Source organism: Myxocyprinus asiaticus, chromosome 6 (genome assembly GCF_019703515.2).
Source record: "Myxocyprinus asiaticus isolate MX2 ecotype Aquarium Trade chromosome 6, UBuf_Myxa_2, whole genome shotgun sequence".
NCBI lineage: Eukaryota > Metazoa > Chordata > Actinopteri > Cypriniformes > Catostomidae > Myxocyprinus > Myxocyprinus asiaticus.
The window spans coordinates 9,408,605-9,424,467 of NC_059349.1; the positions used below are offsets into that span (position 1 = coordinate 9,408,605).

The 15,863-nt window shown below is 38.2% G+C and overlaps 1 protein-coding gene across 1 annotated transcript; it reads left to right on the forward strand.

Moving 5' to 3' along the window:
- Positions 1-6,336: 6,336 nt before the first annotated feature.
- On the forward strand, positions 6,337-15,202 carry bcl10 (BCL10 immune signaling adaptor). The gene is made up of 3 exons (XM_051699578.1): positions 6,337-6,728; positions 14,003-14,291; positions 14,517-15,202. The coding sequence occupies exons 1-3, from the start codon at positions 6,678-6,680 to the stop codon at positions 14,918-14,920; spliced, it is 744 nt and encodes a 247-aa protein (XP_051555538.1). The 5' UTR covers positions 6,337-6,677; the 3' UTR covers positions 14,921-15,202.
- The last annotated feature ends 661 nt before the right edge of the window (positions 15,203-15,863 follow it).

Here is a 15,863-nt window from a genome sequence, read left to right on the forward strand (position 1 = left end):
CTCCAGTGGGTAGAAGATGTAAAACCAAGGACATTAGTAATATGTACTGACTCTCATGCAGCATTGTCAAGCCTTGCAAGTGGACTACATTCTTCAAGGCAAGACATTATCTATGAGATTCTCACAAGTTTGTTAAGAATAAAAAATATAAGCTTAATAACGTTTTTGTGGGTACCAGCTCATGTGGGAGTGGAGGGTAATAAATTTGTCAATAAACTAGCTAAACAAGCACTAAAGCACACGGATATAGACATACAAGTGACAGTCAGTAAGGAAGAGATTAAAGGGAAAATTAAAGAACGTGTTAATAATGAATGGCAAGAAACTTCAGAAGATTCAGACTCTGCTGATAGTGACGGTACATTGATTTTAAAATTATACTGTACATACACAACGATTATTTTCTTTCTGTGTTTCTTTATGTTACTGAATGGCCTTAAAAGTAATGAATGTGTGTTTTGTATTTGTGTATAGACACAGATGGACGTGAGGCTGATGTGGATTCATTCAGTGGCTGCAGAAAGAGAAAGAGGACCACAATGTCCAGTGGCACAAGATGAACCAGAAGAAAGAAATCTCAATTTGAAACAACACTGGAAACAATTGCCAAGACAATGTCTGACTGTCGGTCTAGACACAATGAGTTTCTGCTGAAGATGCAGGTTGCCCGGCACGCTCATGGGGAGAAGCTTTTCGGCATGATGTTGAACTGTATTGCTGCCCTGGCCCGACACACAGCCCCTTACCCCTGGGACTACATGACGTTACCATCCCAACCTGGCACCTCATTCTACCAGCCACCTCTGAATGCTCAAATTGCACACCCACACTGCAGCACACCTGAGCTGGAGTCACTTCTGCCAGCACACAGAAGATGAACAAGAGTCATTGGATTTTGACTTCAAGTTGTGTTTTTCAAATGTTTACGTCAGCTGGTCTTATTAAAGAAGAACTTCATTCAACACTTTAATTTCATTCTGCACTTAAAACAGTTTAAGTTAGACAATTTTGTACAGATTTGTGTTTGTTTTATTCACTTTGAGACACATGTGTACTTTGTGATGCCTTTTGTTTTATTTCCATTTGCACTCCTGACTTTTTTATAATAAAGTATTTTTGTCCCTCATGTTCAGTTGGTTTGCCTTCCTTTCTGTCTTATGATCCCAAAGCCCCGAATGCTGTATATATAATTTAAAAAAAAGAGTACTTCTACTATTCATTTTCCCTTCAAATGCTCTTTAACTGGTTATCAGGTTAAGATTCCTTAATGGGTAAATGTAGGCTCGTTATGGATAATGCAAAACATGCCTGTAAAAACAATGAGCTGTTACCAGTAGTAGTTTTTATATCTCAGACAGAAGAAAGTGAAGCCATTGGGAGTTATTAATCAGATTTTTATATGTGACCTGCTCAATGAGTCACTTTGACCCAGAAATACAATTTGATTTTTATGCACTTACATAAAACGGTAAGTGTCAGCCAACATTTTACTCATTATATCACTGTAACAGTTTGGAAATATAGTAATTTTATCATTATGAAGCTGTGAGACCTTTTTACTGTGGAGCAAAAAAACATCTGTGACTCAAAATGATGAAGTAGCATATAATGTGTTCTTCCAACAGTTAATATAAGTGCATTATCTCTACATCCGAATTGCACTCGTCACTGATTATGCAAACGCAATTATCAAGGAAAGATAAACACACTGGAGGCGATGCAAAAATGTCTGTTAGGAGATGCCGCTTGTCATTGAGTCAATATAATAAGCCCTTTCCCACTGCCAGGACTAAAGCCCATTTTAGGTACTTTTCCCCAGGACTAGTGCTTTTCGTCGCTTTCGCACCTGAGGAAATATAGTTCCTCTAAGCTGTTTTAAGGGACATTTTTAGCTCCTACTCCAGATTAGGTATTTTTGGGGGGAGTAGAGGGACTGTGGGAGGTGCTGCAACCTGTGATTGGTCAAAATTGGTGATTGGTGAGAGTTGCAATGAGTCCACAGCTGACATTTGTAAACAAACTTGAGGCTGCTAGCATTTCAAGCTTTCTTGCTAGCTAATTTTTCCTGGTATGATGGATATAAATAATACAATGTTTATCGAGAGTGGGTAATTGAACTCTGTTATATACTAAACCGTCATGAAATCTAGTTTACATGAGGAAAGTGTTGCATGCCTGTTACTGCGTGATTAACTTGCATCAAGACATATCAATGTGGCTAATCCTTGGGTACTGGAACTCTCGGAAACAACATACCGACTTCCCAATTATAAAATATCATATAAAATATCCAATAACAAATAGCCTTGGCTGCAAAAAGCAATTATACAATTCCACTGTTATTGCCCAAGAACAAAAGATATGCACTTTGTAACACACATTTATGGAATGTTGGCCACTATTGGGGTATGTTGTCACACTGTATGGGTGTAAGCTGTCACAATGGGATCCTATAAAGGCTATTTAAAGGCTTTTCAGAAACAGTAAAAACTTTATGAAATCCTAAACAATTAATGAAACAGTAACAAGGGAAAATATATCACAAAAATATCAAACCTTTGTTTTGGCCGATAAATTGTATAACATTACAACATTTTAAAAATACTTCTCCCAATATAAATGTGACTACTTATGTGACATTTATGAAAAATCCCTGAGAATACAGTTTTTGTTTTTCTGATATTGTTTTGAATGAACCTGTGTGCCACTATCACCATGTTACTTTGATAGTACCCTAAACAGACTACAAAAAACACAAAATCTAATCTTGCACTGCACCAGTGCTTAGGACCTGGGGCCAGATTCACGAAACATTCTTAAGAAGAAATTTCTTCTTAACTACCATTTTCTTCTTAATTTCCAATTTAAGAAAAAAGTTACTAATATTCTGTATTCCCGAAAATATTTCTTAAGAATTTTTCAAGAATTGCACTTAGGAACGTTCTTGCGAACTTCTTATAATTTATCCTAAGAACTTTCTTAATTATTTTCTTAAGAACATTTTCGTGAACCCGGCCCCAGGTCTTAATTTATTAAATGATGTGGAAATAAAATAGCATTATAGGGAGAGTGTAACACCTGAGATTTTTGCCCTAGCGGCCACCACAGGTCACTAGGAGTTTAAGAGACTTTTAGTTTGAAGTTTTGTGTTTACCTTCTTGTGTCTCTGTTCCTGGTTCCTGCCCTGATTGTTCCCAGCTGTTTCTCGTTTACCTTGCTTGCCCCAATGTATATATTTGTTTTTGTTCTGTTCCTGAGTTTTCCAAGTTTTGTATCTGGACTAGTTTTGTTATTAAATATAAGCTGCATTTAGATCCTGCTCTCTTGACTCTTCCTGCAATCGTGACAGAACAACTGACCATCACAATGGATCTAGCGGCTTTGCAACTACTGTCTCTCAAACAGGGAGACTTAACCATCAAGCAGTATACTGAGCATTTCTGCAGTCTCGCCCAGGATTTTAATTGGGAGATATTTATTTCAAGGACATCTACCGTTTTGGACTCAATGAGCCGGTGAAGTCCTGCCTTCCTAGCGGCAAGTGGGAACTCTCTTTAATAGAATTCATTGACTATGCTTTGAGGCTCACATTCTCCCCTTACACTGTGGGGTATGGCAGGAAACCTGTGCTGCTGACAGCGCCCACGCATGCGACGGTCCACGAGTCAGTGCCCACGCCTGCCACAGCCAACGAGCTAGTTCTTAAAGCCTCATCCATCCCAGAGCCGGCTTTTATGCCCCCTTCAGCCTTAGAGGAATTTTTGGGAGGGGTCACTATGGCTCCCTTCACCGGAGACATTTTTTCTCCCCAGCCTCGGTGGTCCTGGAGACTTCCTTCCTCGGGCCTCCCATGGCTCTGCCTTCCTTCATTAAGCCTCCCATGGCTCCGCCTTCCAAGTCTCCCACAGCTGTGTTCACGGCTGTCTGGAAGCGGAGGAGGAGAAGAAGGGCTTCTACTCCCCAGTCCCTGTCAGTGTTCACGGCCACGGAGGCCATTCCTCTATCACTGCCCATGCTCATGACCACGGAGGTCGTTCCCATATAACTGCCAGTGTTCTCAACCACGGAGGTCATTCCCCTATCACTGCCAACGCTCCCGGCCATGGAGGCTGTTTCCCAGTCGCTGCCAGCGCTCCTGACTATGACAACTCCGCCCTCGGAGTCTTCCATGACTGGAGTTCTCCAGCGGCTCCGTCCGCTCCTCCAGAGAGTCCTCCTCCAGCGGCTCCGCCTCCCAGGCCTCCTGTCCTGGCCCTGTGGCCACCTCCCAGACCTCCTGTCCCGGCCCTGTGGCCCCCTCCCAGGCCTCATGACCCAGTCCCTGCCCTGCAGCCACCTCCCAGGTCTCCTGGCTGTCCGCCTGATCTGCCCTGGTCTCCTGGCCATCCACTTGATCTGCCCTGGTCTCCTGGCTGTCCGCCTGATCTGCCCTGGTCTCCTGGCCATCCACTTGATCTGCCCTGGTCTCCTGACAGTCCGCCTGATCTCCTTAGTCTCCTGGCCGTCCGCCTGATCTTCCCTGGTCTCCCGACCATCCACCTGATCTGCCCAGACCTGCTTGGTCTCCTGGTTTACGGCGGTATTCGGACTCCCCATTTCCTCCACCTTGGCCGCCTGGTCCGTGTTGCCCTCTCGTTTCCCCTGTGCTTTCTTGGACTGCCGGTTCCATAATGTCCTGCTCCTCTCATTAACAATATTACTATTTTATTTATTTTTTGTGTGTGTTATTTGTGCTTAGAGGGGGGCTATGTAACACCTGAGACTTTTGCCCTAGTGGCCACCAGAGGTCGCTAGGAGTTTAAGAGACATTTAGTTTGAAGTTTTGTGTTTACCTTCTTGTGTCTCTGTTCCTAGTTCCTTCCCTGATTGTTCCCAGCTGTTTATCCTTTACCTTGTTTGCCCCAATGTATATATTGTCCTTGTCTTTGCTTAGTCTTTGTCAGTTGTTGTTCCTGTTACCCTATATGGATGTAACATTTGTTCTGTTTCCAAGTTTTGGTTTTGTTCTGTTCCTGTGTTTTCCAAGTTTTGCATCTGGACTAGTTTTATTATTAAATATAAGCTGCATTTAGATCCTGCTCTCTTGACTCTTCCTGCAGTCATGACAGAGAGAGGATGCCTTCAAATCAAACATATATTTTCTCTAATGGCTCTGTCAAATTAAGCTATTATATATTAAGTAAGCTAAATATATTTAAATAATACACTCAAAAATAATTTTTGCCTGTTAACATTTATGCATTTCAATTTCAACAATTCCATCTAATTGAACATTGTGTTTTTTTTTTTTTTTGTTTTGTTTTTTTTAACACAATAAAAATAAAAAATGTATTATTTAGTTAAAATTACTTAATTCAATTTGATTGAATTTGGTTATGAAATTGCAATGGGTAAATCATAATACATTTTTGAGTGTATTTAGATTTCTGTTTGCTGTCGTCTACAATACAGTACAGAATTTTAGAGGTGGATTCCTGGATGGACTCCTGTATATGTCCACATGTGTGAGGTGTCAGGAATTTTTTTTCTTTTTTAGGTATTGTGGTGTTTTGTATATCTAACATCAGCTTTTTTTCACAAAGATTTTTGTATTGTAAGGTTCATTTTAAATCATTTAAAGGTGCACTCGGTAATTTTTTTCCACATTAAGAAAGTTTAACTCCTAAAGACATGAATTGTAATTTTGCAATATATGTAGGAAATCATGAGCACTCACATTAAAATGAAGACTCCAGTCATATCAGTAACCTTATAAAAGCTGCTTTATTCTACATGGAGAGGGTCCACACATGGGGGCTGCCATGTTAGGATCACATGACCAGTCGAATACTACTCGCTTAATCTCAGTAACCATCTTGTTATTTGACACTTTCACTCATTGATTAAAGTAATCATGTCTGACTGTGAATACTACATTTCTACAATGACATCTGAAACTGAAATCTATTGAATTTAAATGGTGCTGCATCCAAGCTGCTAGGTGTCAGTGTAAGTTCAAGATGACACAAAGACAAACGTTATGAAGTGCACCTTTAATGTATCATAAATAGTATTTTTGCCTAATTTAACAAAATTATAACTTGATTTGAAAGGACACACAAAAATATTCTGTTTACGAGTGATATTTACCTTTATTGTTTTTTTGTTTTCTTCAAACATAACAATATGTCATATTTCATCTCAAGCATGTTTTTTCATTGACAGTGTTGTCTTCTTGATAAACAAGTACAATACCTTTTTAAAAACTGATGCCATAACTGTGGGACAGAAACACCTGAAAACACAATGCCGAAAATTACAACATATATATTAAGTAAACAACTCTGACGTGGAATATTGTCGTATATTCATGTACCGTTTCGTTCAAAAATCCTAAAGGTAAGTAATGAGATGTGGTGAAACAAACTTCCTATATGAATACAGAATACTACACTGTAGGTGATATTAGCGAGTACAATGGGTTATGACGTAAGTGAGCCTATGTATTCAATAAGGAAGTTCGAGATCCCGGTAGTTCCCCTGTACTTGTTTCAATTACAACTGAGCACTTGGCCATCGCATGTTTAATCAAAGACCGGTCATTTCTTATAGTTTTCCCCTCTTTGAGACAACATTTATACTTATATTTTTGCCGGAACTCGCTGAATAATCGGAAGAAGAACAGATCAAAACTGAGGATGGATACTACTCACCTGACAGAGGACGAAATGGCTGAAATAAAGAAGGAAGTGAGTATCATGTGTATGAAAGTGCGCTAAACAAAGCAAATCGGAGATGCCGTTAGAATGGAATCATGTCTGAAGTTTGGCAGATAAACACATTAAGAGAGTGATTGATTTCAAATGGGAAGTGATGAGCTCAAAACACGCCTAAGTGTAAAAGACTGATGTGAAGTCGGAAAAGAATGCGCTCATGATGTCAAAAATGTTGTCTAAAGAGCACATTTGAACTAGTAGTTATGATACATTATAGCTAAAACAGAATACGTGACCGCGGCCCGCATCTGTCAGCCAATCAGAAAACTTGAAGATGGATCTCTGCCAATGGTGAGTTTGGGACGGTATTAAACTGTTTGTCCAAACGTCTGCAAGAGAGTGTTTGGAAGACCCGCTTGCTCATGCCCTTATGACAATTAACCATGGTTTTACTACTGTAACTATTGTTTAACCATGGTAATTGTAGTAAAATCACAGAAACACAAAATTAACCATGGTTTTACTACTGTAACTATTGTTTAACCATGGTATTTGTAGTTAAATCACAGAAACACAACATTAACCATGGTTTTACTACTGTAACTATTGTTTTGCCATGGTATTTGTAGTAAAACCACAGTAAACACAAAATTAACCATGGTTTTACTACTGTAACTATTGTTTTGCCATGGTATTTGTAGTAAAACCACAGTAAACACAAAATTAACCATGGTTTTACTACTTTAACTGTTGTTTAACCATGGAATTTGTAGTTAAATCACAGAAACACAAAATTAACCATGGTTTTACTACTGTAACTATTGTTTTACCATGGAATTTGTAGTTAAATCACAGAAACACAACATTAACCATGGTTTTACTACTGTAACTATTGTTTTACCATGGAATTTGTAGTTAAATCACAGAAACACAACATTAACCATGGTTTTACTACTGTAACTATTGTTTTACCATGGAATTTGTAGTTAAATCACAGAAACACAACATTAACCATGGTTTTACTACTGTAACTATTGTTTAACTATGGTATTTGTAGTAAAACCACAGTAAACACAAAATTAACCATGGTTTTACTACTGTAACTATTTTTTAACCATTGTATTTGTAGTAAAACCACAGTAAACACAAAATTAACCATGGTTTTACTACTTTAACTGTTGTTTAACCATGGAATTTGTAGTTAAATCACAGAAACACAACATTAACCATGGTTTTACTACTGTAACTATTGTTTTGCCATGGTATTTGTAGTAAAACCACAGTAAACACAAAATTAACCATGGTTTTACTACTTTAACTGTTGTTTAACCATGGAATTTGTAGTTAAATCACAGAAACACAACATTAACCATGGTTTTACTACTGTAACTATTGTTTTACCATGGAATTTGTAGTTAAATCACAGAAACACAACATTAACCATGGTTTTACTACTGTAACTATTGTTTTACCATGGAATTTGTAGTTAAATCACAGAAACACAACATTAACCATGGTTTTACTACTGTAACTATTGTTTAACTATGGTATTTGTAGTAAAACCACAGTAAACACAAAATTAACCATGGTTTTACTACTGTAACTATTGTTTAACCATGGTATTTGTAGTAAAACCACAGAAACACTAAATTAACCTTGGTTTTAGTACTGTAACTATTGTTTAATCATGGTATTTATAGTAAAACCACAGTCAACACAAAATTAACCATGGTTTTACTACTGTAACTATTGTTTTACCATGGAATTTGTAGTTAAATCACAGAAACACAACATTAACCATGGTTTTACTACTGTAACTATTGTTTTACCATGGAATTTGTAGTTAAATCACAGAAACACAACATTAACCATGGTTTTACTACTGTAACTATTGTTTTACCATGGAATTTGTAGTTAAATCACAGAAACACAACATTAACCATGGTTTTACTACTGTAACTATTGTTTAACTATGGTATTTGTAGTAAAACCACAGTAAACACAAAATTAACCATGGTTTTACTACTGTAACTATTTTTTAACCATTGTATTTGTAGTAAAACCACAGAAACACTAAATTAACCTTGGTTTTAGTACTGTAACTATTGTTTAATCATGGTATTTGTAGTAAAACCACAGTAAACACAAAATTAACCATGGTTTTACTACTGTAATTATTGTTTAACCATGGTATTTGTAGTAAAACCACAGTAAACACAAAATTAACCATGGTTACTACAGTCAAAATAATACAGTATTGTATTATTACAAAATACAGTAAAATCATGTTTACTATGGATACTACTGTACTGTATTCGAACCATGGTTTCCACCAAAAAAGGATAGTTATTACAGTTACTACAATTTTACTATTGCAAAAACATTGTTACTGGATACTACAGTATTACTGAAGTAAAACCATTGTTAATTGTAAAATAGTGTGACCAGACTCCTGCTTGTTGAAAATGGGACAGCCCCCTCCCTGCAAAAATGAAACTAACGTATCCTTACCTAGGCACAGATCAGTGCGAAGTAGAGGCTGCATCTGTAACTGTAACTGTTGTCACCTTGTACTTTTCACTGGCAGCAATTTCTCTCAGTGTGCGCTTGTCTTACAAGAGTTTATCATAAAATGCAGAGCAGTCCAGTCCAAAATTAAGATGTATGAAAAGCATTGCCTTCATGACTGTAACACAACGTCAAGATTTATCAGGTGTCCATACTGCGTTCATTAATGAGAACACAACTGCTTTTTAATGTCAGAGGGTATGAATGATTCCTCCAGCCTGGCCTGCAAGACTTTTCTCAGGACATGAATGTGCAAAACTATGGCCGAGCACAACAGAATGATTAGCAAAAATGATTCACTTGCATGCAGATTCTGAACATTGCTTCACCAAAAAAATCGCTAAGACTTGGTGTGGCACACTTACTTTTAGCCGCATCCACATGCTTTTTTGTATGAACTTGATGCGCGATGTCGGTGTGGCCTCCATGGGCGATGGAAAAGCGATCACAACAAATCTCACACCTCACTTTACTAGGCTCTGTCTGTGACTCCTTTTTTAGAAATGTAAACTCTTTTTGAAGATCCTAATTAAATGTACATGCACGCTTCCTTGACATTTTTTTAGAATTTCAATCAATTCACTAACTGGATGTCTATTGAAAGGGGATTGTGATTGGATAGTTTAATCCAATCATGTACTTCAAATAACACGGTGTGATTTTATTGGTTTTACAAGCTGTATCCTTGGCTACATTTGATTAGAATACTCACATGACTGAGAAAGCCGCGTAGACGATAGAGAAATTTCAGGAGAGGGGAAATACGGGACAAAACATGATTTTTTTTCAGAATAAGTCGGGACACTAGAAAAAGTGCTTAAATACGGGACTGTCCCAGGAAAAACGGGACATCTGACCACCCTATTGTAAAACCATGGATTCCACCCAACAAACCATGGTTACTACAATATTACTATAGTAAAACCATGTTTAATTTCCTAAGGGTGCTAAGGGCTAGGAGTCTAAAAAACTAAAGTAACTCGTCCTGCACAGTTTGTGCTGTGGACATAAATTATACTTCAAATCATCTGGTTTGTTGAGGAGGGGTGCCTATTACTTTTCTAAGCAACCAAACTAATGATTTACAATTCAGACTTATCACCTGGCAGACAAGAGAAGAAGAAATAAAAAATCCCATATAGACCTATATACACAGAGCTGTGTGCATTTCCATTTCCCTTTTTGATTTGTAACGGTGTTAAATGGTGCAGAGTTGAGCGGTGTCTTCTCCATAAGCTGCTAACTAGTTTGTTAAATACATACTGGAAAGTTAATAAAAAATGACCCCATCATTTTCCCTTTTCAATATAACTAATATAACGTTAACCCTGTCCCTGACAAACACGTCACTCATGTCTGTTTGCTGTTAGCCAGCTATAGTTTGTCAGTGCAGTAAGAAATGTAGCAGATTGAAAGTTAAACAGCAGAGCATCTTTTTGCAGCTCAGCAGACAACGGTGCGGTGGTGGATTGTGTGTGGTGAGTGTTGATTTCACGCTACGCTGTTACCTATTTGGTGAGATGCAGTGCTGGTCCATCTTTTACTCACTGTAACAACGAGCTTATAGCTAACTAGCTAACCACGTAGCTACTTTCATCCCTTGTCAGCTGAGTGGAAGCTAATGTGTAAACATGTATTCACCAAACTGTTTTGTTTAGGAATCACAGTTTGGTACCCCCTTCAACTGAACAATTCCAGTCATTGCATTTATAAAATATAATATTTAAAAGTCTGGTTTTCCACCATTGAAAGTTTCCCTTGAACTTGTATAGCAGAATACGGTGTAACACCACTGCCGCTGTTTATCTCTTGACTCAGCAGGTGTAAACGCTTCTTTTTTAACAATCTGCCCCTAACTGACTGGCAGTATTAAAATAGCCAGCATTTGACTGATACTAAACAGTACTACTGATGTTTATTTAGCCATTTGTTTTATTTTTATTTTTATTTATTCTTTATTTTAATGGTCCACATTTGACTGATACTAAACAGAACTGATGTTTATTTAGCTATTTATTTTATTTGAATTTATTTATTTAAATGGTCAGCAACTGACACTAAACATACAGTACTGATGTTTATTAAGCTATTTATTGTATTTTAATTTATTCTTATTTTAATGGTCAGCAACTGACTGATACTAAACATACAGTACTGATGTTTATTAAGCTATTTATTGTATTTTAATTTATTCTTTATTTAAATGGTCAGCAACTGACTGATACTGAACATACAGTACTGATGTTTTTTAAAGCTATTTATTGTATTTTTATTTATTCTTTATTTTCTCAGTGTCCATTTCTAGAATTTGTTGAAAATGTATAATAATAATGTCAAATGTTCTTTGATAAAAATATTTGCAGCCTTCTGAGTACCTTTGCATAGTCATATCAGTGAAAAATCGGTGCACAATCCACATAGAAAAGGTCTGTTTTCATTCCAGCTCAGAAATTAACTATATCGGCCACCATATCGGTAATCTGTGAATTTTCCCCCTCTAAAATTGGTATAGGTATCTGTCTCAAAAATCCCATATCAGTTGGGCTCTAAACATGAGTGGCATGGTTGTCAGGGACAGGGTTAACGTTATATTAGTTATATTGAAGAGGGAAATGATGGGGTCATTGTTTATTAACTTTCCAGTATGTATTTCACAAACTAGTTAACAATTACAATTACAGTTACAGAGGAGACACCGCTTAACTCTGCACTGCTTAACTCCACCCTGTCTGCAGAGCCACCATCAGCTCAGCTCTGTAAACAGTGGAGTCAGAGCGCTCTCTGCTGGACAACTACGTTATGACACCAATTTTAAAGCATTGTTTTCTGCATTATATGTTCTGAAAAAAAGTTTTCATATCTGCGCATATCGGTAAACATAAACACCAATACCGATATATCGGTGAAAGGCTAATATCGGCCAATATTTTTGGTCGGGCACTATTGGTTATTCATGTTTTTGAGACGTTACAGGCATTACATCAAAAATTTGCATAAATCATTCTGATTCAAAGTAATGGCCAGCATCATCCAATCACTGCCATCCATGATAAAATAAAATGTAGCATTATAAAATTCTGAATCTATGTACTGATTACCATTGCCCCATGTCTGCCAAACATGTTGTGTGGTCTGAACATCATCTGCAGCCTGAAACTGAACTTTTGGTCAGATTTTAGGAGTGAATGCACTTAGCTACATAGTAAGCTATAAGATGCTCCCTTGCTCCATATGAATGATTTAACCTCTAGTGTGCTGTCTGTCTGCACTGCACTGTGTGCTGTCCGGAACAGTTTTAAATGCAACTTATTTTCATCCTAACTCCATATAAAGCCTCTGACAGCAACATGATTCAGCTTTTGGATGAACCCTGTGAAAATGCACAGTGAAAATGCACAGTAAATATAGGAATGAATTTACTAATGTTAATGAATAGAACCGTGTTGTACAGTGATAGCAAAATAAATACAATTAAGCAAAATGACCCACAGATGTGTTAATGTTGAAAGTTAAATATATAACTAACATGTAACTAACATGTTTTGTCAACTTTTGAGGGAATAATGTCTTTTTTAAAGTGGAATATAAAATGAAACTAGACACGCTACTCTTTACACCCAAACAGGTTTCAATGAAAAAAACTTAAAGATGTTTCTTACTGGGGCCTGGGTAGCTCAACGAGTAAAGACGCTGACTACCACCCCCGGAGTCGCGAGTTCGAATCCAGGGCGTGCTGAGTGACTCCAGCCAGATCTCCTTAGCAACCAAATTGGCCCGGTTGCTAGGGAGGGTAGAGTCACATGGGGTAACCTCCTTGTGGTCGCTTTAATGTGGCCACGAGGACTTAGAGCACTGGGAATTGGGCATTCCAAATTATAAAAAAAAAAACAAAAAAAAAACAAAAAAAAGGAGGTTTCTTACCAGTGGCACTTTTGTTGGCCTGCGCCTGTACAAACGATTTATGGAAATTAACGTCATGATGTTGTGTCACTTTACTCTGTGCCCCAGAAGTTTAACCCTTAAATGACAGTCTAAAGTCTTATGAACAGTATTCGGTTGGTTTAAATTAATTTTAAGGATCGTTTCGAAACCAAAATATAACGCCCACGCATGTGGACGTGGGGTCGCACGTGGTTAAAGGAGGGACTCAAACCATATTTGGAACACCCAGAATATCATAGAGAACATCTTACTAGTGATAGACCAATATATCGGCCAGGCCGATTAATCGGCCGATATTTGACCGTTTCACGATTATTGGCTTCGGCCGATAATTGAGTTTGCTTTGCTGATTAAAAAGAGTGTTAACTTTCCCTCATGTCAGTTCCAAAATCTACCAAATAAAGTTGATATCTTTTAAAGTATAAGTGTTGGCTTCATTTTAGAAATGTAGCTTACATCTGATTTGCTGTTGTTAAAATGTATTATGTTTATCATCATTTATAATGGCCATCAGCCATCCTGCTCTCTAGATATCGATATCGGCATCGTCCATTGAAAAACCCATATCCGTTGACCACTACACCTTACCACACAGCATTCCCTGACAACACCCTAGCACCTTTCACTATTTCTTCAGAAAATTAAAAAATTGACTTATTTTTGGAATTCCCTTTCATTCCGCTAGTTGCGTAGAAATATTATTACGAAATTGTGAATTATGAAATATTTAATGTAGATAAACGCACATATTATGTTGGCTGCAGGTATTTCACCTTGGTTTTTCTTTGCAATTGTAGGCCATAGAGAGGTTGCGGCCATACCTTGTTGATAAAATAATTGCTGAGCGACACTTCGATTACTTGCGCTCTAAGAAGATCCTGACCAGAGAAGACACGGAGGAGATCAGTTGTAGGACCACAAGAGGGAAACGCACCAGCAAGCTGCTGGACATCCTTGCAGAAAACCCCCGCGGTTTGGACATGCTCATTGAGTCTATTAAATGGGGCCAAACGCTCAACTTCATCATCGCAAAGATCACAGATGAAGTGCAGCGTGTGAAAAATGAACGACTGGAGGCTCTAAAAGGTAAAGAAGAACGTATATTGTTTAACAGAAACATCTCTTAAAGATCTCAGAGTCTTGAGACTATTGTCCAGAGACAGAAGTTGCCTGGTGGGGTGAAACTCACAACATTTTTTATAATATTATCTAACATTGGTTTATTGACTTTCTTTACATCAATGTTTCTTGTTTTTTCGCTTATCATGTAAGAGATCCTTAGAAATTATATGATATTTTCATGTATTGCAGCAGGGTCCTCGGTCAGCTCAGGATACTCCTGCACAAAAGGAGCCACCAATGACCTCTTCAAGATGGACTATGACTATGACAAGTACTCCACTATGTGTTATCACCCTGATGGGGAAGGAAGTCTGTCTGCCTCTGTCGCCACAGGATCCATTAACCTGCGCTATGGATCAGGCCGAGGGAATGAAGCTCTGTCGCCCTGTGGAGGTACTGGCAGCATGAACGTGTCCTCCACAACATCATCAAGCCTGCCCAAACCTGGGGACCCTGGAGCTCCAGCACTTCCCGAGGAGCTGGAGGCGGAGGTCCAGGACATAGATGCCGGTGTTTGCGGGAGCACAGGAAGAAGCGGAGATGCCAATTTCCAGCCATTGCGCTCACGTTCTCTGTTGCCACAAATGCCGTAGCGTAACATTTCACACTAGTCATTCTGTCATTTATAGAGTGAGACTCTAATATTTTCCAAAACAACAGTTTGTTGTTACAATTAAATTTCTTTCACAATTTATAACATTGTCATATAGGTTGTGACAATGTTATTATACTGTCAGACTTGGGGAGAAGGGTTGCTTCAAGATCCTTAAAATAACATGTATAACGTTAACAGCAGGTTGCTAATCAACTACTTTATAGGGATGGTCATTTATGTTGTCTGCTCAAGTACTGGACAAATAAATCACGAATAAATTCTTCACAAAGAAGTTGCGGCACTTTTGCGCATGGTATCTCAAATGAAAAACCTGCATCTTATTCATTAACCAGCTGCAATCGGTGCAGACGTCACAAACACGCCTCCTTTATATGTAAATTCGTCTCATTGAAGATTGCGCTTTTTTCACAAAACTCTATGCTGTTTGTCTAGCTCAATAAACATTGTGGTACTACTGCCCAGGAAAACTTTAAAGAGATGTTTGTGTACATTTTCTATTGATCGTGGCAGCAGTTATTAATGAAATAATGATCAAATGATGGAGAACAGTGGTATAACCTGACATATATCCAGATGCACATTGTAGTCAAGCACTCTTTCGGCATGTTAAAGAGATGATTCAGGTGTCTGGATCACAGTAGTGGAGTGATACTGTGCAGTCCCAGCAGAGTGTGTCAGATCGCGATGGTCTGCTGCATTCTCCGCTATATGGTACTCAGAACCGGCCCACAAGATCAGGGATTGCGCATGCAAATTGCGTTCAGTACGGATTTTGTGGGTGGATTTGCACCGTTGGCTGATCTGCATAATTCCTTTAGTGAATCGAGTGCTAAACCAGCTCAGACAGTGTGTGCAAATACACAGCGCTTTTACCGGGTGCAATTCACCAGTTGTGCACAAATTGTTTTACATACATACTG

What these genes read in the sequence shown, in the direction of transcription:
- bcl10 (XM_051699578.1), top strand. Translation starts at nt 6,678, where the DNA reads ATGGATACTACTCACCTGACAGAGGACGAAATGGCTGAAATAAAGAAG. An exon ending in TGGCTGAAATAAAGAAGGAA is followed by an intron (nt 6,729 to 14,002) that starts GTGAGTATCATG and finishes TTGCAATTGTAG; the next exon opens with GCCATAGAGAGGTTGCGGCC. An exon ending in ACGACTGGAGGCTCTAAAAG is followed by an intron (nt 14,292 to 14,516) that starts GTAAAGAAGAAC and finishes CATGTATTGCAG; the next exon opens with CAGGGTCCTCGGTCAGCTCA.